At 38.3% G+C, this 27,388-nt stretch overlaps 1 protein-coding gene across 4 annotated transcripts in view; it reads right to left on the bottom strand.

Moving 5' to 3' along the window:
* Window positions 1-315: 315 nt before the first annotated feature.
* The window catches only part of PCNX2 (pecanex 2), a 105,572-nt gene continuing 78,499 nt past the window's right edge, over window positions 316-27,388 (bottom strand). Inside the window, exons 24-34 of one of the 4 annotated variants that reach the window (XM_039353028.1) lie at window positions 27,233-27,291; window positions 22,858-23,070; window positions 20,665-20,918; window positions 19,085-19,318; window positions 16,696-16,799; window positions 13,882-14,026; window positions 13,026-13,256; window positions 10,966-11,240; window positions 8,609-8,784; window positions 1,785-2,245; window positions 316-596 (exon numbers count right to left, since the gene is read on the bottom strand). In XM_039353028.1, the coding sequence (XP_039208962.1) occupies window positions 426-596; window positions 1,785-2,245; window positions 8,609-8,784; window positions 10,966-11,240; window positions 13,026-13,256; window positions 13,882-14,026; window positions 16,696-16,799; window positions 19,085-19,318; window positions 20,665-20,918; window positions 22,858-23,070; window positions 27,233-27,291 (2,323 nt within the window). In that variant the 3' untranslated portion in view covers window positions 316-425. Of the gene's footprint in view, window positions 597-1,784; window positions 2,246-8,608; window positions 8,785-8,873; window positions 10,582-10,965; window positions 11,241-13,025; window positions 13,257-13,881; window positions 14,027-16,695; window positions 16,800-19,084; window positions 19,319-20,664; window positions 20,919-22,857; window positions 23,071-23,849; window positions 23,946-26,614; window positions 27,148-27,232; window positions 27,292-27,388 lie in introns of those variants that run through there. The other 3 variants (XM_039353029.1, XR_005557878.1, XM_039353030.1) reach the window with 3 other exon arrangements.

The following is a 27,388-nucleotide window of genomic DNA, read 5'->3' as shown; positions in this document are numbered from 1 at the left end:
CCTAGTGTTCCTTTGCAGAGAATAGATGGCCAAAATCAATTTTTTCTTTTAAATCAAATTTGGAATTCCAGTAACCTGTGATGTGGGCAGCAGTAAATATTATTAGCGAGATATTATCTCCCTATGTTTTTTTAATGGAGGGCTTTCTTGTGAAGGGTCAAAAAAACAAGATCCTTTACTTTTTGTTTGTTTTACTCATTCCTCTGGCAAACTAACCCAATTTTATTTTTTTTTAAATCGGCTTTATAAGGCATTATCCCTCCCGCGAGCATCCTCTATATCAGGGGGTTCTCCAACCTTGGCCACTTTACGACTTGTGGACTTCAACTCCCAGAATTCCTCAGCCAGCCATGCTGGCTGAGGAATTCTGGGAGTTGAAGTCCACAAGTCGTAAAGTGGCTAAGGTTGGAGACCCCTGCTCTATATTACTCTTCGGAAAGGCTGTGTTGAGAAGCAGAGTCTTCTAGCGCCATATCTTCTTGGCTGGCCCTTCTGCATTCCACCATATGGCTTATCAAGAGAGCGTGAGTGGTTCCTAGGTCCCTCCGCCGTCTGGATTCAGCAGCATCAGTTGCTTCATAATCATCAGACAATTGCTTTTGAAAAATAGAGACAGGATCATTAGTGTTCTAGCAGCACCGTTCAAAGAAGTATTGCCAAAAAGAGTCAGTATTTGGAGGCCCTGTTCAACGTTGTACCTGGTCCCCAGATATTTTCACCTTGATATCTCAGGTTTCAGAATAATCTATAACATCTAATACAGTGATGGCGAACCTTTTAGAGACCGAGTGCCCAAACTGCAACCCAAAACCCACTTATTCATCGCCGGGTGCCAGGTGGGCGTGGCTGTGGTGGTCCTGGCAGACTGGGTGGGTGTGGCCAAGGTGGGCGTGATCACCTTGATGTTGCTCCTGGGGAGGGATGCCTGTGAGGGCCGGGCAGGGTTGGGGGAGATCCAGGGGGTCTCTGGCAAGTGGGGCGGTGGGTAGGAGGCTCGTCCTGCTGGGTGAGGTGAGGCAAAGTGAGGCGAGGCAGGGCGGGGGTGCCATTGTCACAGGGCAAGGTGAGGCAGGGGCCGGGGCGGCTGCTGCCTGACACCATCAGCCGTTGCACACAGAGGCCAGTGAGTGCATGGGTACTGGGATGCATCTGGCCATGTGGGACCTCGGTGAGTTAGTGGGCGCCTGGTTGAATAGGGACGGTTGCCATCTCCAGGGCATGGCGCGCGTGCCCACAGAGAGGGCTCTGAGTGCCGCCTCTGGCACGTGTGCCATAGGTTCACCACCACTGATCTAATATAACAGAAGGAATTGCGGTAAAACCAGAAAACCAACCCAGGCACTTGCAAAAACAGTTCAGGAATTTACTAAATATTATTTAGTTCCAGATATGGAGTAATCAACAAAACCGATCTAAGGTTTAGTAGCAACAGGGGTGTTTGTGATGTAGTTATAGCTGATACCACTTTTGGGGGGCGTGATAAAGTGGCAATATTGTCAAATGATTACTCAAATAACCTAAACATGAATTTAATCAGTGGCTACCTAATCCACCTTTCTCCTTGGACCCTTTCATAATATAATTTTAATATAACTATATATGCCATAGAAACAAGCATTTGTAGTTACACATGGTTCAGGAGCCATAAATGACCAATCCCGATGGCAGAACAAGGCACTATAATTAATTGCCATCCAGTTGATTAAAGATCTTAACTACTATATAGACAGGCTTTCTCCAGGACAGAATAAGGCATAAAGTTCACCTTTTTGGCTATATCTTACCCGTATGGCCTCCTGCTTGTTACGGTTTGCTGCTCTAGCAGATGGCCCAATTGCAATATTAACACTACTGGATGATTGGGTATCTGTTGTGTTTCCTCCTTCAGCTGCAGAGAGCCCAGAAATTACCAGCGCGCTTGAGAAACTTCTTTTACCAAACAAGAGGCTGAGAGTAGAACTAGTGGATGAGGCCAGACTAGACCTGAACACAGCCCCAGCTTGCTCCTGCACTGTTAGTTGGCCCAAGATAGGGATGGCAGCAGTTGGGGAGAACACAGAGGTTGCAGAATTGTGGAAGGAGAGCTGGCTGTCAGAAAGTCTTGGGGCAATTTCCTGAGCTGAAGTGGAAGTCTGGATGAAAGGTGGATGACTCTCTAAGATTGGACCAGAATGACTTGAGCGAGGAGGCTTTTGACTCAAAGCAGCATGTGTCTGAACAGACTGGCTCCTGAATTTTCTCCTGCCTTTAAAAAAGAAAAGAAAAAATCATTTGGAGAAATTCTATCCATAATTAAACCCTTGAAATCATTATCCCACTATTCAATTAATGCCCAGTGCAAAACACTACTCACAAATATTTTTTTTCAAAGAGACCAGTTTAATAAACATGCTTAACCAGAATCAGAAATAACAGAACAGAGACTAGCAGAGCAATGGCGATTTATAATACAAAATAAAGTATTCACAGAAACAGAATTGGACGAACTGCAAAGGTTTACCCAGGGCAAAGAAACCAAAGCCTTGCCAGAAGTAATTCAGAATGTAGAAGCAAACCAGGGGGAGTTGGCAGTGAAGGAATCCAGCAGAGATATACAACTGCTCTCATTTGGAAACCAGGTACCTCTTCCTCAGGAAGAACAAAACCCTCTAACTAAAGAAATAAAAGAATTGAAACAAAGAATAACTGAGCATCTAGAACAGCACAAAAACAACAGAACAAGGCTGCCTGCATTGAAGCTTGTTCCAAAGAAACAGCATTAAAAGATGCAAATACTGCAATATCAAGTATAAGCACCAATTCACTACAAGAAACAAACCAACTATTGTACAGCACAGCTGCAGTTATAACTGAATACCTGGGATGCAAAATCAACAAAGAAGTAAACAAACAAACAGTGCACCACAAAAATGGAAGGTTAAACTAGAAAATAAGATCAGTAAGTTAAGATCACATGCAAACAAGCTAGAACAGATGAAAGAAAAGAAGCTGAAGAACAAGAAGACCAAAAAATACCTAATCAAGAAATACCACTTAGAAACAAGAAAGATCAAGGAAGCACTGGAAATAATAAAGCAGCAAATAACAGCTATAGCCAGGAAAATCAGTAGATATGAAGCTCTAATTGCAAACTATAGACAGAACCTCCAATTTCAATCCAATCAGAAACATTTCTACCAACCCATTAATGGAGAAACTGCAATGAATCAGTCAGTACCTGACAAGGAAGAAACAGTGCAGTTCTGGAAGCAGATATGGGATAATCCAAAGAAACACAACAAGGATGCGGCTTGGTTAAAAGAGGTGGATGCAAATAAAACAGAAGTTGAAATGAAAGAACTAGTAATAACAACAAAAATGGTAGAAAAAAGAGCAAGGAAGATCAAAAAATGGTCAGCACCAGGTGAAGATGAACTTCATGGGTTTTGGTTGAAACATCTAACTGTTATACACCCACTCATTGCCAGGCAGTTCAACAATATACTACAAGGAGGAGAAATTGAAAAGTAGGTAACAACTGGGAAAACCTACCTAATAATAAAAAATCCAGCAAAAGGGGCAACACCAGGCAACTACAGGCCAATTACCTAGTTACCAACAACTTTCAAATTGCTAACTGGTGTGGTAGCTGATGAAGTACAACAGCATCTAGTTGAAAACAATGTCTTTCCACCTGAGCAGAAAGGAAACTGCCTCAATAGCAGAGGAACAAAAGATCAACTCTTAATAGACAAAATGATCTTGAAAACTGCAAGAAAAGGAAGACCAACCTGAATGTGGCATGGATTGACTACAAAAAGGCATTCGACTCTCTGCCACATGACTGGATAATCAAGTGCCTAGAAACATCAGAAAATTTGTGCAAAGATCGATGGCACAATGGAAGACACAGTTGCAGGTCAATGGTGAAAGACTGGGAAAGGTTAATATCAAGAGAGGAATATTGCAAGGATATTCATTATCACCACTACTATTTGTTATTGCACTGTTTCATCTGTCAACAATACTGAATAACTCAGGACAGGGCTATCAAACATCAAAAACATCTGCCAGGCTATCCCACCACCTTTATATGGATGATATGAAGCTGTATGAAAAAACATCATCTGAAATAGAATCGCTGCTGAACACTGTCTGTATATATAGCCAAGATATTGCAATGGAGTTTGGCTTGGACAAATATGCCACACATACTGTCAAACAAGGAAAAATAGTAAAAACTGAAGGAATCAAGATGCCCCCCAAAAATAACATTGGATTGGACTCAAGCAGAACTAAAAGCAATGGATAGGAAGACCAGAAAAATAATGACAATGAACATGCCCTTCATCCACACAGTGACATTGACAGACTCTATCTACCAAGGCAAATAGGTGGATGTGGAATGCTGCAAGTACATCAGATGGTTGAAGAAGAAAAAATGGCTTTGGAAGAATATCTGAAGGACAATGATGAAGATGCACTGAAATTAGTATATCAGAAAGGCTTACTGATTACTGGAAAGACCAAACTGGCCTACAAGAAAGACCAAATGAAGAAAAGAATAGAGGCATGGGAAGACAAAGCACTACATGGTCAGTACATTAAAAAAAAAAATAGCTGGGAAAGCAGATAATAACAGGACCTGGCAATGGCTAAGAGCAGGAAAGTTGAAGAAAGAGACCGAGGGACTAATTCTGGCTGCACAAGACCAAGCCTTAAGGACAAATGCATACAAAGTCAAAATTGAGAAGACAGCAACAGACAGTAAGTGCCGCCTATGCAAATAAGCTGAAGAAAGAGTGGACCACCTGGTAAGTTGTTGCAAGAAGATCACACAGACTGACTACAAGCAGCGGCATGACAAAGTAGCAACAATGGTGCATTGGAAGATCTGCAAGAAATATCATTTGCCTGTAAGCAAGAACTGGTGGGATCATAAAATAGAGAAAGTCATAGAAAATGATAAAGTTAAACTGCTCTGGGACTTCAGAATTCAAACAGACAAGCACCTGCAACATAACACCCCAGACTTAACAATTGTCGATAAGAAAGACAAAAAAAAGTCTGGATAGTGGACGTGGCAGTGCCTGGAGACAGCAGAATAGATGAGAAAGAACTGGAGAAGATAACAAAACACAAAGACCTACAAATAGAAATAGAAAGACTGTGGCAAAGGCAAGCAAGGGTAGTACCAATAGTAATAAGCGCCTTGGGTGCAATCCCAAAACAACTGGAGTACCACTTGAACACCATTGGCATTGACAAATTCGCCATTAGTCAATTGCAAAAGGCGGCCTTACTAGGAACTGCTTCCATCCTGCAATGATATCTGTAATACCATCAAATATCCACATCTGCCTATCCCAGGTCCTTGGTAAGGACTCAATAGGTAGACAAAAATGCCAAATCCAGTCTGAACATCTGGCTGACTGTGCAATGATCAATAGTAATAATGATGATGATGATTTTGGAAGGGACATTGGAGGTCATCTAGTCCAACTCCCTGCTCAGGCAGGAAACCCTATACCATTTCAGACAAATGGCTGTCCAGTCTCTTCTTAAAAATGTTTAGATTATGTCTATCTCTGCTTAATTGTTATTGCAATATTTTTTAGTTTTGAGTTCCAGGAGTAGTCACTTAGCATTAAGAGAATCAAAAAGACACCTTGACAGAATTGAATCTGCCCACCTCATCTGGTCATCTAGAGAAGGCCTGCAAGGTAAATGGGGCACTGGTGAGGCCTTGTGGAATACTTTTCACCAGATATATATATGTAGCCCCATCTTACAGCAATTCCACAAGCAAATTAAATTTATTTCAATTTGTCTTCAGTCCCAGTTAACTTATTGTGGCCCCCATTTTGGGTTTAATCTTGGTTCTTGTTGCTGACTTCTGGGTCTGAAACTGATTTTGAGCTACTGTAATTACTATGTTTTATTTCTTCTGTTTTCTTATATATATAGTCTAGAGTGTTTGGGGCTTGGAGAAGGTTCTAAATACTATGAATTAATTAATTAGTTAAAATTAAATAAATAAATAAATAAATAAACAAATAGGTGATAAATAATCTAGTGTGTGCATAGTTGGACAAGTCTAATATGTTTCACAGAATTGCTTTATGTTGCATAGAGTTCCTTGCTGTCTCTTCCATTCTTCCTACTCTTCCATTCTGCCCTATCCATAGCCTTTGTAGAAATGCTACCATGATTTAGCTCAAATCAGCTTGAAAGGATAATATTTCAGCCCAGGTTATTATATAATAATGCAAAGACACCTTTGAACAATTGCCTAAATCACTCTACATTACTGAGTAGTAGTAGTAGTAGTAGTAGTAGTAGTAGTAGTAGTAGTAGTAGTAGTAACAGTTCATTCCAAGGTGCTTCTGGGTTGAAAGGATTAGCCGGTGACATCACCATTGCTTGGGGGATACTCAGTTGGGAGGCTCCTTTCATGTCCCCAGTAGGAGCTGGAGCAAAGGACGGGAGTTCATCCCACCCCAAGGCATACTCAGGTCTTGAACACAGGCTTGCTGCTTGTCAAGCCAGTGTCCTAACCACATGTGCCATCATAATCCTAGTAGTAGCAGTAGTAGTAGTAGTAGTAGTAGTAGTAGTAGTGGTGGTAGTAGTAGTAGTAGTGTAATAGATGTAATAATAGATGTAGCAATGTAGGAATACTTCACTTATTCATACTTATTGATGTGAACCAAGGGCATTTTGTAAACCCTCATTTCACTTTGTGGCTCCTGATAGGATCAGTGCCAAAAATTGTGCCATAGTGGAGAATCTGCAGTTGGTTCCTGCAAGCAGGTACAATTCAGAATCAGTAAAACTAGATATGCATTTTCGACTTTTATGAAAGGCAAAGATTCTCAGCAAGTCTCGACTTAACCGTGGAAATCCCTAGATGACTTTGAGCTACTGTCTCTTTTTAGCTCAAGCTATCTCATCGAGTTGTTGGTGTGGGAATAAAAATAAAGAGAACTGGTAATACAGTACAGGCAATACAGCAATAACTCATTCTTAAACAGCATGAGTAACAATGTATATTAAATACATACATAAATGCGTACATACTGTGATCAATGTGTGTTTTCTATTAAAATCTACTTGGCTTACTATATATTAAATACACATGAAATAATTAAAACTTATATGGGGGCTAGTTTTATATTGGAAGCAACACTTAAATATTCTATTTTTTCTTCTTGGAACAATTAAGCATATACTAAATCATTTTTGTAGTTAATCTATATTGTACCCCACTACCTTGTATTTTAAAGTTGTAAAATTATTAGTCCTCTGATATTCTTTTGAATGTAAACCCTTAAATGTTATTGCAGTTAGAAGTGGAATAGAAAAGTTTTAGTTGCAGACTCATAGAAAAGTTCATTTTTTCAGTTTCTTAAATTTCATTCTTTGATGATTATTTTAATGCTAATATTGTTAAATAAAAAGTAAAAATATACTGTAGCTAGGAAGCACTGTATGATGAGAATTCTGGTATGCTGACATTCACAGTCAAAAGTAATTAAACATCTGCTCTCATTTTAAACAGTTAATCTGACCACTGTCCAAAAATATCCCATACATGTCTTTAATTCAGTAGTTAAAGTGTTTTATAGTAGACCACCCATATTTTCACATAAATAACTCAATCTCTGCAAATACTTAGGAAACAAAAGAATCTTTTATATCCTTTTATAAATATATTTTTGAAGCTTAAATCCACCCCATCCCTAAATTTACTTAGAGAACTTTGACTGTTAGCGCTGTAGATGAAACGATAAAGCCAAATAAAATTAATTATTAAATTATTTGATTTATTTAAAAGATTTGTATGGCCGCCCGCACAAAGTAAACTTCCTTGGGTTATCCATATTTGTTGTGTTATAGTTAAGCTTGTTTTTCCAATTACCTATGGAGTAGCTTGTGAAAGCAAATAGTATTTAACAATACTGTTAAATAACTGGAGCAGTTTAGCAGCAATATTCATTGTAAGCTTAGTATTACTATGTATGGATAGATATTTTTGGAATATTTCTGTGCATTAATTCTAAGGTCAGTATGCATACTTACACCCCAGCAGGTAACTGCAACATTTACGGCCCCAGTTCCAGGACAGGTTTATAAGCTTTTTTAAATCCATCAATTTCAAAAGAAGCTGAGGTGACATCAAAAGCAGTTTAAGAGCAAGATTCCTTCATGAATCTGACTCATGGGATATCAAAAAAATCTCTGTTGCTACGGGCCTATCCCTATCCCTGGGCCAGTGAGAGAGAGAGGCATAGGCCTCCAGTAGAAGGCATGTTGATGTTCCATATGTCATGATACTATCACAAAAATTATATAAGTGATACAATTGGTGTCATTTGCAATATAGCATCGTGATAAATTTGCTCTCATTGCAGATCAGCCAAGGGGTTCTGGGGAACAGCTTGATATTGACTAGGCACTGGAATATCTTTGGGATTAAGCCAGGAGTCTAGTGTCACATTCCGTGTTATAGCTTTATTTTTTGCAATGCCTTGTGTTTAACTTCCATTATACACCATCTATACATTTTCATATTGGTCAACCTATAATACTCTTCTGCCAGGGAATAAATGCAACTGAGAATAAGTACCTGAGAATTGAGCAACTTGAAAGGAAGGGTGCAGTTGGGGTGTGCTATTCCTTGTATGCTGGGAGCTGCTGCTCTGGCTTGAATTATTAGCTGGATTACTGTTGGAAGATCCATTCCTACTGGCACTTTCCTCACAGCTTCCTCTACTGTGGTTTGGGTTACAGTCCTTCCGCATTCTGTTTGAAAAGAGATAGTCAGGAGCACCAGAATAGACTGGAGCTTTCAGGGGCAGATTCTGGGGAACATAAGCAGGAAGGTAATTTCCCTTTGCTTCTAATGTCTTTGTTTTCCACAGTGGGAACACAGTGCTGGACCAGAAAGACCGTTCTTTGAAAAATATAATAGAAAGTTTTACTCTCAGAATTGCTTTACATTTCTTTGGCAAATTATGGGAAAGACAGATGTTCATCGACATATCTCTATCAGCTTTCATACTGGGCTCATATGAAACATATAATATTTTGGCCAATAACAACAATGAGCTGTGCAAGTTGCACATTCAATATTCCACTGGGTATGAGTGAAATATTTCATATCAAAAACAGTGTTGAAATGCAGTGGTAATGGAATTTGCACTTGGGACATACCTCCTGACAATGTTTCCCCCCTACATTTTTCTTTGATCCTATTTCTAAGCAGCTCACTATCTAGTCGTTCCCTTCCTCATTTTATTTTCAGAGCTAGTTTAGATTAAAATATGTAAGTGGATGAAAAACAATAAGCTGCATGGCTGAGTGGAAATTTGAACATGACCTTAGCCTCACATTCTAATTGTATGTGGGACCTCCAAATATTGCTGAATTACAATTGTCAGTCCCAAACAGCTCCAGTCAGCATCATTGGTGGCAAATGTTAGGGTTAAGATAGTTGTTTTTCAGCAATATTTGATGGATCCCAGATCTCCAGTTTCTGCTCTAGATCCCATGCTATGATCTGCACTATTAATATGTGTGATGTAGAAGTCCCATACCAGGACAATCTATTTTTTTAAAAAAGATACGCTGCCATGTTCAGAATATAACTAGAATGTTAGCATAGGGAATAAAGATGTTTAAGGCCTGCATTTTTTCCTCCTCTCTTTTAAGTTGTTATTATCCTCACTGAAAATAGTCACAGGAAAAGTTGGGAGGTCCATTTTGGTTCTTAGTTTGTAGAACATGGGTCATTTAGGATCTCTTTTATTTCTGTTTCTGAATAGTTGCAAAACTCTTCAACTCGTCTAGATATTTTAATTCTGAAAAATCAAATGCTGGGAAATAAAATCTTAAGTGACAAATTTGCCTGGCTATTTCATATGTCATTATTAACCCTATGACCCAGTTCCATAGTAAATTGAGAAATTCACTGCAAGTAGAATAGATTCTACAAATTCTGCAATTCAGGTCATTTGATGAAATGTATTACTTTGTTATTTGTCAAAGGCGAATTTGGTTCAGTGTCAACAGAGTGGTAACAGATGATTCTGCATCATGGCATTCACTCTCAGTCCATCTAAATGATAAAATACTGCAACATTATTGGAAGGTGCAGAATAGCTGGTATTTGGTGATAGATGGAGCTATAGAGGATGAAAAAAACAATATTCCTCTGGAGGTACATACTGTTCTACAATAATGTACTTGCCTCCTTTCTGTTTGTCAAGTTTTACAAATCTTTGCCACTAGCATATTATACCGCAGGTTCCTTTTCTTACTTGCTGTTGATGTTCAGTGGAAATGTTATACAAAAATTCAGAAAACCTGAAACTATATATATGCTATATATAGTTCTGACAAAACTGTATATAATATATATCTAACAGAACTGTATATATATAATTACAGTGAATTTCTTTCAATTAGCGACTGGCTAAATATAATGAAGGCGCCATGTTCATTGAATATGTAGGATGCTCAGTTCAATCCAGATGCAATGAGAATACAATAGGAATGGATGCATCTCTATTGTGCTTCAACTTCTGAAAGGAAGGGCTCCTGGAAAACAGCAAAACTAGCTGTGAGGGGCAAAGGAGGAGGTGCATATAACTCTTACAACTACATAAGGAAGGAAAGGGGAGGCAAATCAGTGCTTTGGTTGGTTGATCTAATTTAAGTGGATAGTAAATAACTCCACTTAGTAGTATTTGATTTCTATAGCCACCCAGAGTAATTTGCTGAGATGGGCAGCTATAGAAATCAAGTAAATAAAATAAATAAATTAATGAATTAATAAATAAATAAACTCTGTTTTAGGCATTGGAGACAGAAGGCAGCATGTATCACTTAAAGTTCTCATTTAAAAAATCTATCTTGTATTTTGAGAGCCCTAAGATGTCCTTTAAAACGTCAGCTGGGATGCAATGGAAGATCTCTGCTTACCTAAGCCACTTGTTTCTGAACCATCCTTTGATGCTGTCGAGACTTATCGGTCCACCCCAGAGATTTTTCATCTCTCTGTGAGTGCCTACATAGGATGTGGTCAAAGGAGAAACATACATGGGGTAGCCCAGAGGCTGGTCGCATGAAGAATTAATCAGGTTCCTCAACACCTGTTTATTGTTTTGGATGCTGCCTCGTTCTGGGTTACGATTGCGTAAAAAAATCAGTTCCTGTTGCTGTCCTGCCCAGAGCCCTCTGACACATTCCTTGTTAACCTAGAAATAAACAAAAGTACAAAACCATGTGGAAACATTTTGGAGAGAAAATGGATGGGGGTTGCAATCCACCTGCTGTTTGCACTGCAGAGTTGCTTGCTTCAAGGCCACAGGGCCATTTGCAAGTGCTGGGCCTGCTATAATTTCTCCCACCCTTCTTCTGAAAAATTGGAGGAGGGAGGGTCATAATCTGCTACGAGAAATAGAGCATTTAGATGTATATTAAGCACAGGAGATGATTTCTGAAGATACAGACTTTTCTTTCAATGCTAAAAGGAGGACCAATGTTAAGTAGGCCAGGCTGGAGTGGGAGAAGAATGTACCCTTCGATGGATACATAACTATGCAAAAATTTATGGCATGGTAACAGCTCAGCTGTATGAATGCTTTAGCTTTGTTGGAAGTAAAAGTTTATTTTTTCATCATCGCTTGACTCCCAGTCAGTCTTGAAAAAAGAAGGAGGAGCCAAAGGAACACAGAATCTATCAATACTGTAATCTAGCACTAAGGCTAAAATGAGCATAGGTTGGCTTCTTGTGCACCTGAGAACTTGCAATAATGGTGAATGTCTGTAGCTCAGGTGTAGAATGAGGGTGAAAGTTCATTCTTTGAGCTTGTGGATTGGTTTCCAAATGTTTCGTTACCAGGCTAGGTAACCTCTTTGTTACCTAGCCTGGTAACATAATATTTGGAAACCAACCCACACGCTCGGAGACAGAACCTTCACCCTCAACTGTAGACATTCCATCAAGCCATGTTCAACAATGAGCTGAACACTGCTGCTTTATATTCATACATACATGTTCACGCCTAGACTACAGGTAGTCCTTGACTTATAACCATTTATTCAATGACCATTCAAAGTTACAACAGCACTGAAGAAAATGACTTATGACTTACTTATGGCCATTTTTCAACTTACGACCATTGCAGCAACAATGGTCAGGTGATCAAAATTTGGACGCTTGGCAACTGGCATGTATTTATGACAGTTGCAGAATCCCAGAGTCATAGGATCATTTTTTATGACCTTCTGACAAGCAAAGCCCATTGGGAAGCCAAATTCAATTAACAACAGTGATACTAACTTAACAACTGCAGAGATTCGCTTAACAATTGTGGCAAGAGAGAGGTCATTAAAAAGGGGCAAAACTCACTTAACAACTGTCTACTTAGTAGTGGAAATTTGGGGCTCAATTGTGCTTATAAAGTTGAGGACTACCTGTATTGCTATATGAGGAACATTATGTGAGAAATATATAGACATGACAATTATAAATCATTGTATGTTTTAGTCACTCTGAGAGATTCGTTGGGTATTTTTAAGGCCATGGTTCAAATGAGTTCCCATGTATATTTTCTTCTGGGAAGCAGTGGCACTAATTAGGTTAGAAGTTACTGATCTAATAGGGATGGAAGGCTAATTTCAATACCCATTCAAACTAGTTTCTTTGAAATAAAAAAATAATAAAACTATGTTCCTACCCGATTGCCCACCCTCTGTTGATAAAATGCTTTTAAAATAAGAAAGCAAAAACAATGACCAGAGTAAACCCACGGGGTTCTGACATGCCTGTTTATCCAAATATTGATTCTGGTCTTGGAAACTGCTGTTCCCATCACTTTGCCACCCTGCAGTTAAACGGCGTTTAGATCCCAGTTCTAACCTTTGCTAGGCCACTCTGTCAAGAGACTTACCTAGCTAGAGTGGAAATAAAATTCTAAATACAGCAGCTCTGAATGTCAACAATCCAGACAATGAAAACGAGGCAGAGGTGATGGTACCTTGATTACTTTGAAGCTTAAGTAGCTTTTGTGGAGCATGATAACTTTATATTCATCCGTTCCTTCTTCTACCACATGCCTAAAAGTAAGGAGCTCTTCTTTGTTTGAGAGGATGGCACTGCGCCACGCAGGATCCCCTTCATGACAAATCACAACTTTCTCTTCAAAGGACTGAATTGCATCATAAAGTATAGCAGGATCTTCATATTCATCTGGACAAGTGAATTGGTCCTGGTATTAAAGGAAAGGCATGGTTACGATCAGAAACATTTCTGAAGTGATGAAAGGTTTTAGGTTTAGAAACTTCAATGGAACTGCAAGCCACACTGCATTTGTGCAGAGAGGTAGCAAAAAGCCACAATGAAGATGTATAGCAGTTTTGGCTTGCTCCACTGGAATAATCCCATTATTAGCACATCAGTTGGTTTGAATTATTTTGGGTACCTCCAGCTTGTGCTGGTTGGTGATACCAGACACCTCCGAAGAGAAAGATGAGAAATTCATTGAAATGTCTGAAATTATCTGGCTTTAAGAATGCATTTTTATTCATTTACCACACAAAGTTGGTATGTCTTTTCAAAGGTTGAATAAATGAGGGGTGAGTTTTATTATATGTAAAATGATGAAGTGACTAAAATACCTCCTAAGAGCTACACTTCCAATAATTAATGGCTTGAGTTATATAAATGCATTTCTTAGAAGAAATTCATAGCTGCACATATACCGTTTCATTTGAATTTAACTGGCCAACAATGTAAACATTCTGGTTGTCCTTGTTATGCCTACCACATGATCAGTATAATAAAGTTTGCATAACATACAAGAAGTATTTGCTGCAGAAAAGAGGAAAACTCACTTGATGTAGTTTCAATGACATTCTAATTGCAGGAGCAACGACTTGGTGCAAGAGGTCCATATCTGCAAATACCCATTCATCTCTTGATGTAATTCGAAAATCTCCTTTGAACAAGGCATGGAGGCCGTGGAGGAAGGAGTCTAAGCTGTAAACAATCAGATTAATTACTCACAGATTCAGTTTCCATTACAGCTGTTGAAAATAAGATCTCTTTCATAGTATTGTGACGGAACTCTCTGAGCCTGAGAAAGAAAATGGATGTTTCCAAAATATTGCAGAACAGATGGACTTTTTTGTGGAATCAAATAAGCAATTAGTAGCTTACCCATTAAACCAAGACTCGGAAAGAGATCAAAGGCAATTGGGAGGCACTGCTTTAATACACTTACTGATAAATGAGCGCCAAGTACAAATATCCAATTTACAAGATTCTGTACCCAAGACTTCTTTTTTTCTTTGCAATCTTCCTACCTACTCTGACTGTGTGAGAATGTTGTTTTGTTTTATTTTTTGTGACCTGCTGTAAATGGTTTAACGTAGTTGCAACTGAAGACTTAGTGTTTGCATTAGATTGTGAGCTTTTGGAAATACTGTGTTTGAAATGGCTACACAAAGGAGTAATAGAAGATTTTTTTAAAAAAAGATTATGATTTTTTCCCCCATTTTGAAGAGCTCTTTCTCAAATGAAAATAAATGGCTTTTTGAAATTTTTCATACCAGATGATTTCTTAAAACGAAATAGGAGAAATTATCCAATATGTTTCAAAGATGGGATGCTGCATTAGTGGTAAATGGAAGAACATCTTCTCTTGGGATTTAATTAAAGCCTGGAAGCCCGCACATCCACGATAGATAATAGTATATTAAAAGTCAGAATATTCAGAATAACTATCAGATTACCTGTTGGGGCATTTATTTATTTCCCGGCTTTTTTATTTTTACAAATAAATCAAGGGGGCGAACATATCCAACACATCTTCTTCCTTCTTTTTTCACCACAACAACAATCTTTGTGAGGTGAACTGGACTGTAAGTAATTGGATCAAGGTCACCCACATGGCTTTCATAGCTAAAGCAGGACTTGGACTCATGGTCTCTTGCTTTCTAACCTGGTGCCTTAACCACTAGACCAAACTGACTAAGGACTACAAATATGTTTTCTACAAATATGTTTTCTATAACAAATCCCTCTTTTGAAGACATAATGCTACATCCTCCAATTTGCACTGAAGAAGTTCAACAGAACTTAATGTCAATGTCCTATTAATTGTTGGAAACACGGCATAATTTAAAACATGATGTTTGCAGTCTACTGACATTTACAGTGACAGGTAAATCAAACATTATTTGCATACATTCCATAAAAATATTGCCAGCATGTCTTGCCTTTAAACACTTTTCCTAAACTGATTAGATCACAATTCATGTGTAAATGAATGCAAATTACTAGCTCATGTGTGTGTGTATATATATATATAATGTAAACTTCACTTCTGATGTAGCATACAATTTAGTATTCCTCCCTGAACATTCATTTTGCCCTCTAATGGTAATGGTTTCCTAATGACTTGTCAACAGTATAGATATCTTACTTAGTAGAAATTGATGTGTAATATCAACATTTTGCCTATTTAATTTCCAAATAATGTAAATGAGACTGATATATATAACTATGGTTTTCCATGAAAAACAAACACATTATGAACCACTTCCTCTCAAAACAAAGCAAGTGAGTGATGGTCCAATGTCAACAGCACTATAGGGAAAAGGCAGCAATTTTGCATATACTTAGTAGGCAGTAAGTTTCACTAAAAAGAATGAGCTATTTTTTTCAAGACTTCCTCTAGCATTAGAAGAATAGGCAGGTTCTGTACAAAATAATAAGGCTATAATCACTATTTATAAATGGTTATTAGAATAGATGTTCAAGAGGACAGGGAGACTTTGTCTGGGCATTAGCATGATTAATTGTCTACTTCAGTATCTGAATTGTATATTTGTAATGATTTAATATTATGATTGTTTAAATAAAAAGACATTTTGTGAACATCTATGCAATATTTTAAGAAGCATCCAGCTAACTGTTAGATATGTGGGACTCAAAAAGAAATATTGATTCATATAATGTTTTCATATGCTACATTAGCTCTAATTGGTATAGGTAGCATATATTTCATAGATATACATGGGGAGTATAATCCACAGAAATTACGCATTAATACAATTGTTCGTTGTCACCTGAATTATTTTAATACCACAAGAGTCTTGGTTATATTCACATATTTTCAGTTGCATCAATTTGTCTAGAGCAGTGGTTCTCAACCTTTCTAATGCCGTGACCCCATAATACAGTTCCCCATGTTGTGGTGACCCCCAAGTGGGTGTGGCCACCAATAAGAGGGAGTAGGACAGCTAGGGAAAAGGGAAAAAATGGCAGACAGCGTGGTTTGGCGACCCCCGTGAAATGGTCATTCGACCCCAAATGGGGTCCTGACCCACAGGTTGAGAACCACTGGTCTAGAGACTTGGTTTTCATTCAAAAAGGTTCTTATACCGATATTAAAAGGTAAGGGTAAATTCAAGAAATTCAAGAATTCATTCTTTTATGTATTCCTGTGCTACAAATACAGAATTATTCAAGATGTACGTATTCTTCTGAAAAAGCTACCAAGTTGCTGATTTCAAAAATAATTTTTCTTCGTGTACCTCTTCCTTTACAATAAATGGAAAAACAAATCATTTGGATGAGTGAATAATTTTCTGAGCCATTAGAAAGCTATTACTGTTTTAAGCATTGTCACACAACAAAATTACCTGATGGCCATATTGTGTGATGCTGTTCCCAGTGCTCTTCTACCAAGAATGCACAATGCAAAGGAAAGGGTTACTAAAGGAGAATCTTCATCACACTCTACAGGCTGCAAAACATGTAATACTGTATTTAGTGCCACACCAAAGGCTCGTTAATATTGCATCAGTCTGTTGCTCTATGGTTGTTAGCCCTTCAAGGTAAAATAAGCCAGGAAACAGTTTCCACAAGTTTGCCTGGAATGCCACTTCACTGAGATAGGCTGTAATAACAATCTTGAAAATCTGTATTTTCTTTCCCTCCTTCCTATACCCTAGTACAGAAGTCACCAACCTTTCTCAGTTGGCAGACTGGAGGGAAAGGGAGGGGGAAGCATTTTACATGTGTGCACGTGTGCATGGGGCTGCGAGTACATGCACGACGTGAATGGGGAGGGGCTAGCGCCCGCATGATACTCACTAGCCCTGCTCCGTTCTTGCAAGGCACAGCACCCCATTACTGCACCCCGTGGTGCAGTAGCGCCCATTTTTGTGCCCCGAGGCATGGTGGCAGCCCATTTTTCTGCCCCACAATGCAGCGGCGACCTGTTTTTGTGCCCCAAAGCACAGCATATTGTTTTTTCACCACAGGTTGGGGACCCTTGCCCTAGTAAATGAAGGTGGATTCAGTCTGGTCTCTTTCTCATGCATTCTATTTCCTGGATTTATTAACACCTGCTTTGATTCTGTAACCATTTCTTCCAAGGTCTTTGCTGTGGCTCTTGACAGATATAAACTTCCCTAGAAATTGTATCATTGTAATTTCTGAGAAAAGAATTCTATGTTAAGTTTCCTATGTTAACGAAACGTAACATAATGTTTAATTAGTAGTACAAGTAAGGCAACGTACAGGTATTTGGCATATTTTATTTATTCTAAATATATATATTTTTTAAAGTTTACACAGGTTTGACTACCAACACCTTCTTTGCTTCTTCTTGCCCAATCCTGTTGCAGGCACATTATTTTCTTTCCTTAGTCAAAACCATTTTAAAGGACAGGTTGAAAGAGTATCAAATCAAATATATAACCATGAGGTGTACAACAGCTGTCCTCCAAATGCTTGGAAATTCAACCTTCATTAGCACTATCAATCACAAGGCACTGCTACAAGTATTAGTCAGAAACATCTGGAGGACACCAGGTTGCCAACTTTGAACATAAAATAATTTCTCCATGCCATACTTTTTCCCATTTTCCCCAATTTGTTCTCTTTTCGTCTTAGTTTTCAAGGACCTTTTAAGAGTCACACACTCTTACAAGCTTTTGCAACTTGGAGTTCTCCAGATGTGTTGATCTACAGCAGTGGTTCTCAACCTTCCTAATGCCGTGACCCCAACCATGTGGTCGTAAGTCGAAGACTACCTGTATTTCCCTGCGGGCAGGGCAGGAGGAGGTGTGCACGCCCCGCCTCCTTCTGCGGCTGCACATGGGCCATCACCCAGCAACCACCTTGGCCCGGAAGCACCGCGCATGCGTGGTGCCACCCCCTCCGCCAGCCGAGGCGTAGCTGGCAAGCGGCAGTGATGGCACAGGCCGACCACCGCTGGGCCACCAGCTGGCCCAGCCCAAGGGAGGTAAGGCACCTGCCGGGCCCCACATGCACCAGCAACCCTCCCTGCACCCGCCTCTGCCCCGATAGCCTTACCTTGGCCACTGCATGTTCGGTGCGGCAGCAGGCAGGCCCTGGCACTCCTGGGTGGCCATGGCATGCGGCAGCAAGGGCGCAGGCCGACCACCGGCTAGGCCACCAGCTGGCCCAGGCCAAGGGAGGTAAGCCACCTGCCTGGCCCCACGCACACCAGCAACCCTCCCTGCACCCGCCAACCTCCCGCCTGCCAGCCGCCCACCAGCCTTTCAAAAGCCAATAGATTCTATTGGCTTTCGAACACCAATAGAATAGAGTCTCCTGAATAGAGTCTATTCTATTGGCTTTCAAAAGCCAATAGAATAAGAGGGAGTAGCACAGCTAAGGAAAAGGGGGGAAAATGGCGGACTGCATTGTTTGGCGACCCCCGTGAAATGGTCGTTTGACCCCAAATGGGGTCACGACCCACAGGTTGAGAACCGCTGATCTACAGAGTCCATAACCTTCATCCAGTCTTCTTTTGATTGTGCTGGCTGGGGAGGATTAATAATGTCATTTAGTAACATTTTGGAAGCACCAGGTTGGGGAAGGCTGATTGATTTGGTGGGAAATATTTAGCATACTGTAAATAGTAAATTTATAATAGTGATTTAGGATTAAATGTGATAAACCTCCTTTAAAAAAGAAAAGAACTCTATATTGTAAATTTGTTGATAAGAACCACTGCAACTACCTACAAGAGGTTATATAAACTAGATAAATACTCACCTCTACTCTTTTCCCAGCACAAAACTGAATCCAATCTAAGTAAACACTACAGAAACTTGCTCTGGTGATTCCTTGAAGGCAAGGGACATAATCATCATCAATGTTAATGTTGAACATGGCAAGGTCACGCTCAATATAATGCCATTTGGAGAATGGCTGCAGTGTCTTCTGGAATGATTCATCTCTTAGCCAGGATAGGATTTTGGGGGAGCTTGCAGTAAAATATATAATGCTCTGTACATGAAAACAGAAATGTGGTTTGCTTTAGTAACACATTGAACTAGGAGATGTTCAATTATTTCAGACACTAGAGAAATGCCTCCAAGGAGAATAAAGCAAACCCTGTATCACATTGTACCACTACTCTATATTTCCTCTGCTTTTTATACTCCTGGGTCTTTGCTTATGGTTCAGGGGAACAGGATGGATGATTCAACAGTGCAGAATAATAAAAAAGAAAACTGCAAGAAAGACAACATTAAGACATTGGAGAGGATTAATGATATACATGTTATTATACCTGCTTAAGATTTATGAATATCATCCTTCCAGTTTTATATTTAAATTTGCATTTAAATTCAGAGAAATGGACCTTCAGTGCAAAAGGCAGAGTTTAAAATTTTTAGCCTTTAGAAAGAGATAAGCATGCTATGCCTTTTAAGGAGATTTATGCTGACACAACAGAAATGGGGGGAGGGGGAACCACCCTTTTTTGAAAAGCAGTTTTGTAAGCTCTCTCTCTCTCCCTCTTGAAAAAGGAATAAATTGACAAGCAAATGTGAAGGCAGAGTTTAAATAATCTCCAGTAGCCATACAGTAAATTACTTCAAATATATGCAGAAAGGCTACAGGAACTGACCCATTTTACTAAAAAAAGAGCAGAATTCTTTTAAAGTTGATAAATAGCCCCTCACTCAAATCTGGTTGTCAAGCAGATGGAAAGTAAAAAAAGAAGAATGTTTAAAATATGCAGGTTGAGATATAAATCTGATGTAAATGTAAATATGTGAGTGTTGTATTCTACTCCTAACACAGTATATATAGTATACTGTACATTTTATTTCTTTCATTGTGGCTTTTGCATTGTACAGGTAGTCTTTGGCTTATGACCACAACTGAGTCCAAAATTTCTGCTTCCATGCGAGACAGTCGTTAAGTGAGTTTTGCCCCATTTTATGACTTTTCTTGCCACAACTGTTAAGCGAATCACTGCAGTGATTAAGTTAGTAATACTGTTGTTAAGTGAATCTGGCTTCCCCATTGACTTTGTCTGTTGGAGTCATAAAAGGTGATCACATGACGCTGGGACACTGTAACTGTCATAAATACTCGCCAGAGTTGCCAAGGGTCCGAATTTTGATCACGTGACCATGGAGAAGCTGCAACAGTTTGTGTGAAAAATGTTCATAAATCATGCTTTTCAGGGCCACTGTAACTTTGTACGGTCCCTAAATGAATGGCTGTACTGTTTTTTAAAAATCTCAATAGCCAATCAGAGTTGCTTTGCAAGTGGGTGGCCATTTCACATAAAATGAAAATAATAAATCAATAACAGACTGCTTTCCTGAAAATGACTGTACCTTTATGTAATATCTAATGAGTATCCTTCGCAGGTCAAATACTTGCAGCATGGTGGCTGCGCTGTTGTCAATAATATTGTACCCTTCTAGAATGTACTGAGTCCGTGTTATTTCCCAGGTCAGCCATCGAAGGTTGAAAGCTGCATTGCTTGAGAGCAAGTGAGGGAAGTGGCCTGATTTACAACAGCAGCAATTTTCATTATCTTCATCTCCTTCGGTTATAGCCTCCACTTCCCTCTGCTGGCAGTAAGTCCCTTGGAAACGAAACACAGGAATAATCACAGTGGCAGTAACTGCAGAGATCAATGCAAATCAGCTTTTCCCAGAAAACTGCTGGTCCTCCTTTAAATAGTTAATACATAGCAATTAAACCAACCAAAGGGAGACGTATGACAATAAATAAAATGGGCTGATTACTCTGTGCTGAACAGAAACTGCTAAGGAACAGACTGTTTATTTCACCTTCCTAAATACATCACGTCAGATTCTATGCCCTGGCCTAAAATTAAATAAAAGTAACAATAGCTTCCAAATATTTTGCCTTAAATGTAAAAAGATGGATGTACCGTTCAGATGTGCATGCCAAGTCTTAGCTTTCTAAATGTCATAATCATAAACTCAGAGTACCCCTTTCTGGTTTTATATCCTGACTATGGCTTTTCAACAGCCAGGCCATAACAATTTAAGAAAGCTTTGTATGGAAGGTTTTATTTGTTAGTTCTGATAAAATCCAGTCTTTTCAAACCAGCTTGGAACTAAGTGATCTGAGAAAGTGGGTGGATAGATGAACAATCCTATAATTGAATTTCATTAACCCCAAATCCAAAATAGTCAGTCCTATGATATATCTCTTATAATACATTTATAAAAGCACATGTATTGGCTTGAATAACAAATCGGATTACTAGTGCTGGCTAAATCTCAATCTGCTATCTTAAACCCTCATAAGCAGCAGGAAATATTTGTGTAATAGTTCTACTGTACAGCATTGATATAGCATTTGAACATCAAAGTTCCTAATAATTAGAAGGAGACAACATCACTTCACGACTTAAAATAAATATCACAAACATAAAGAAAAAGAGAGAAAGAGAAAAAAGAAAAACATGGAATATGTATAAACAAGACAGACAAAGGCAATATAAACCCAATCCAAAAAATGTATTGAAAGAAAAAAAATAAAATATACATTTACTAAAATGGGGAAAACATATTAAATTAACATAGTTATGTGGATATGTGCTCTGCATGCTGAGGTGATAATATATTTTATGATTACAGTATAGCCTGCATCCTTTTTTCTTATTTCTCCTTGTTTATTGATTAATAATACCACTAGAAGCCTCCTCATTTTTGTTAATTGCTATTTGAATCCCTTAAATACTTTAAGGCATATTTTTAGTAGAGTTTCTTCTCCCTGACCACATCTACAGAGATAACTATATTTCATTTTTGAGTAATAATGAAAATCAAAATATGCATAACTTTGAGCTAGGCGAATGTAATTGTCTACTATTCAGCTCGTATATCATGAAAGGTCAATTAGATTTTTTTTTTTGCTAGATAACATATTAATCATCGTAAATATTTAGACTCTATTATTGCATAAGTGTGTCATTTTATGTCTCTTTTTACAGAGATAAGAAAAGCCAAGCTCTAATAACCCTGAAGGTACAATCACATGTAATAAAGATAATCCCAGATTATCCAGTATAGATTTCACTAGGAGAAAAGAGAAAAAAGCAAAGTGCAATCTATAGAACCAGGAATCGAGAACTATTAATGGTGAAAGCTGAAGCTTTATACACTGTTCCTCACTATTGAATTTAGTGAGTTTCATTTCTAAAGTACCGGTAATAAAGTCAGGAGTACACGTTTATTTCCTATTAAATATATCTAATGGGTCACCAGGTCACTATTATGTTTAATCCCAGTGGAATTAGATATAAACCCCCTGTTTTGCAGCAAACCAGGTCTAATATGAGACAAGAAAACTATTTTGGTCTTGGAAAGAATGGCTCCAGCTGTCACTTTCTGGCATATTTATTACACAAACTCAAATAATCTGAAATGATTTAGCAGCTAGCCAAATAGACCATCTCAAGCTAAATTTCAGATCCACCAAGAGCATGCAGTGAATGAATTTTCTGCTTTTTCTTGACTGCTGCTCTTTAAACTAAGGAGAGGGCTTACCTCGAAATTCTAGCCCCCTGAGCTGGAATGTGACAAGACCATTTCCAATTTCTATCAAGTGAACAAAAGCATTTAAGTAATCAGATGCCAAAATAAAGCAGTCTCCGGAACTGTAGTTTCCCCAGCGTCCAAGAATCAAATCTCCACAAAGGGTTTCCTGCAGAGATCTCGTTAGGTGCTCGTAAAAGATGGAGTTCAGGTTATCATCATTTCCTAAAATCACAGGAACACAAAGAGCTTAAAAGGGATGGAAAAAATAACAGCCATAAATCTTTTGAAAAGAATCCTATATTCTTACTGCTTGCTTAATAGCCAGCTTCCTTCTGGCGACTACAGTGGGAATTTTGGGAGCACTTATGTAAAAAAGTACTATATTTTACCTTGTTCCCTTTTACCACATGTATCAGGGATTACTCGTACTGTCATTGTAAGGTAGTTCTTAGATCCTAAAGTACTGTGTTTCCCGGAAAATAAGACCCGGTCTTATTTATTTATTTATTTTGCCTCCAAAAGCGGCACCAGGTCTTATTTTGGGGGGATGTCTTACCCGCTTATCTTAGGACCTGGTAACATAGAAGAAGTCTGAAGGCAGTGGAGCATTTCCTGCAACCAACAGATCTGGTCTCCTAAACGGCTGGGATCATCGAGTAGTTTTTATACTTTAATTCTGTTTGTAGAAATAGCTGAGGACAAGTGTCACTAATAAATATTAGGAGTCCTTTTTGTGATTTATTCCTGCTTGTTCCATTCTTGAATATTGTGATTCCATCAAGAAACCAAAGGCTTAACTGAATCAAGAAGTGATGTATTTATTATGCTGCTGCTGAGTGCACAATAAAGAATTGGGTATGTAGAGCACTGCCTTACTGGAAAATATACGGGGCACTCAATCTTGCCTGCAAATGTACTTATTTGTTCCTTCTCCCTTCCACAATATAAATTACGTGGCTTATAACAAAACGAGTGGATAAAACTGGAGTCTTGAATCGTACCCATTAGGCTTCATTACGCAGCTGTAGCTTCCAGATTCTGCCTCTAATTGCCTCATTTAAGCCTGACGACCAAGAATACTTGACCATGATTTAATTCTGTGAAAAGTTAATAAATACATAGTACAGCTCATGCAACTACACTGTGGCTTAAGCAAACGGGCAATAAATGCCTCTGTTATGAGACAATGGATTAAGCTTTTTAGTTTCTTTCCTTCCAGATAAGCAGTCAAGGGCATCACTGCATTAATAAGCTAATTAAAACCTGAGAAAAACAACCACATTTTGTAATTCAAATGGGGACTATGTAACAATTTCGTTGGGACAAATGAAAAGCACAGAACAATGCCCTATACTTCTGAGCTTCTTACACTTGAAATTAAAAGGGGAAAAAAAACCCAGCTGAAATGGAAAGGAAAAAGTAAAAGCAAGTATTGTTAAATGGTAGCACAAAGTGTACTAATGTAGAGAAAGCTAAGAACATTTGGTAAAATTATTTGCTGTTGGTATAATTTCTGGTGAATTTTTATAAAGTTACTGGTCTCATATATAAGTCTGTAATGGCTCCAAAGACAACAATGGCTCGTATAACTACCTGTTTTGTGGTTTTTCTGGTATTTTTCATCTGCTTGTTTTTGTGCAGTCAAGTTTTGATTGCTTCAGAATATGCCATTATCCAAACAAATGGGACATACAAATGGTCAATATGCCACTTGGTTTTATTATTAATTAAATGGGGCAAGAGAGTTAGAGCAGAAAAATATTAAAGGTATATAGGTACCAGATACAAAGGAAATGGGTAGAACTAGCTGCCAGATAATTTTATTCTTTAGTATAAATCTTGGCTTATACCATTTTATACAGGTTGTTTTCTGGCTGAACAGAAAGTTTTCAACTCTGATTTCTCACATCCAAGGTTAACTCCATCCTATGTCCTCAGACTGATCTGCCTTTTTGGATTTGGGGAATTTGCAAGGTTAAGCATTCACAAGTAGTCAGAGTGTCAGCTGCACTCAAAACCAGAACTTAAATATAATGAATGAAATAAAATCAAACCGTCCCATGTGCTAAAATGGTATCCCATAATCAATTGACAATGCCCATGAGTTTGAAACTTCTTGCCTAATTAACTTGGTTCAGCTATCTACAGACCTTGGGATCATGGAAATACAGATGTTTAAAAATGTGGCATTTTTGTCCATTTGGAGAAGAGTCCAAATTGAATAAAAATGTATTAATATCAGTATTAGTTATATCTGCACGGCTTGCCTGTAATGTAGTATCAGTATAGTATATATACAATATATTCAATTGCTCTTAATGTAGACCCTCAGAGTGCTGTTTCAGCAAACACAATTTGTTTGTTTGTTTTATAGGGCTTATTGGCTATTCCAATCAACCAACTCTGAGCAGTGGGATTCAAAACAAACAAGAAATCAAATTTCAAAACAAACCATATATTGTAATCATATACAAAACAAAGAAGCAATCCAAGCACTTTTCAACAGAAAACACAAGAACACACTTTCTACTGCCTTTACGAAAAGGTGAGAGAAGGTGAGAGAAGAAATGAGCGTCTACAGGGCATTTACTTTGAATGAGGGGGAGGGAAGAAAAATCTACCACAGATCAGCATAACTTCATAGAAACAGTGGGTCACATCAGTATGTGATGTGTGTTTCAGTATGTTTTGTTTTGCGCTGTTTATGAGAGTCGCAAGGAGGTGAACAAATTTTCTTCCAGATGGTAAGGTGGTATCCTCTTGGAGGCAGTATCCTCCAGCTGTACAATTTTCAGAATTCTTATCCAGTTTGTCCAACAGGAGATGTATTTACTTGTTGATCAGGTTTATATCCTGTCTTTCACCCAGGAGTTCAAAGTAGCTTATATAGTATTTTCTTCCCCTACTTTGCTCTGCAACCACAACTCTGTGAAGTAGTTGAACTGATGGTTGAACCTGCCTAGTGCCACCCAACAAGCACTGATGACCGAGTTTGGCCCTGAAGCTGAGTTTGTCCAGTCCTATTCCAGCACCTTAACCTCTGCACCACACTGACTGTTCCCTGCTCTGGGAGTTGTAGTCTTACCACCTCTGGAAAACCTCAGATTGGGGAAGGCAAACAATGAAAGAAACGAAGAAATAAGTTTATGGTAAGAATCATCTTTATAAGACTCTCAAAACTCACTCCCAAATTAAGATAATAAATAATAAAACCTGAAGCAAAAAAGCAAACATTCTGAATTTCTACTAGTATTAAAATAGTATTAAAAAGAGGACAGGGTTCTTCATAATTGTTTATTATGTTATGTCATTAAAAGCTCTTCCTGCATAGTATAAGCATCTTTGTGGGGGGGGAGGGGGATACTTTTGTTGAACACTGTTCCTTCCCTTCTTTTCAAAACAAAAATGGGCCTAATGGGTGACAGCAGCTCTGAAGATATTACATCTCAAACATTGGATTCTGTATATATTTATCCCAAATGCTCGAAATCAGGTGATCCCCAGCCTTCCGCTAAATGCAGACCATGATATTATCATGGAAGCCTTTTGAGTATCACTCCTAACCTAAGGAAAAATGTGGAAAATACATTGTCTGCAAGATCTCAGTGTTAAATGAAATTAATTTATAAATAGCAGAAAACTTGTGAAGTGTGGCAGTTTTTTTGAGATTTTGGCCATTGTTTAAAAATGTATTTTGGCATCTCTACTATGTCACTCTATCAGTGCTACATAGCCTTTCAGATTAGGAATGATGGCTTTAGTACACCAAAACTCTTTTACACATCTTCTAAATCAAAATATTTTTCTCTGCAAAACCACAATACTTCAAAATCTATAAAAACCTGTTTTCATTTCATTATATTGATGTATGTATACTGTATACATAAAACGCTAATATACTATGTCTTTATATTTAAATATAAATGTGAAAAAGCTATATATTCCATTATATTTTATTTGTACTCATATTATTTTTATATCAGTCGTAGTCCCATGGAGCTACATTTTCTTTATGCTTCAAACTTTGCCATTGACTCAGTATTTATGATTTATATCTCACTTTTTCCCGAGGAACAAAAAGTAGCATAAGTACAAACTGTAAATGAATTGGGTTCAGCTTCCTTTCCAAAAACAGAACACAGATGCCTTGTGTGAAAAGAACTAGGTACTTCTGCTAATGCCACAATGTGTGTGTAGTCTTCCAATACATGAGCTCAGCTGGTACGGTTGAAATCTTTCAGTAGCTCTTCTGCAACAGTTTGCAGAACAGCTTTCCTGGAACATCTTCTGCTGATCTATCTACGAATCCAATTCCATATGTTCAATTATGTTGAATAAACAAATCTTCACAAACAGAAATAAAAAAATAAACTCTGTTTCCTACCTGCATCCTTTTCAATCTGGAGTACCAATCTTGTGTTGGAATGGTCCGCTCTTTTTGTGCTGGAAAAAAAAGATAAGACACCTATAGATTATGTCTGCCGGAGGACAGGGAAGTTTTCTCTTTCTACTCCTTATGTATTTTGTGCATATTTATAAA

The sequence above is a fragment of the Crotalus tigris genome, unplaced genomic scaffold (assembly GCF_016545835.1).
Source record: "Crotalus tigris isolate CLP2741 ecotype Arizona unplaced genomic scaffold, ASM1654583v1 scf7180000018486.1709376, whole genome shotgun sequence".
NCBI classification, from domain to species: domain Eukaryota; kingdom Metazoa; phylum Chordata; class Lepidosauria; order Squamata; family Viperidae; genus Crotalus; species Crotalus tigris.
This window is presented reverse-complemented; position numbering and strand designations above follow the sequence as displayed.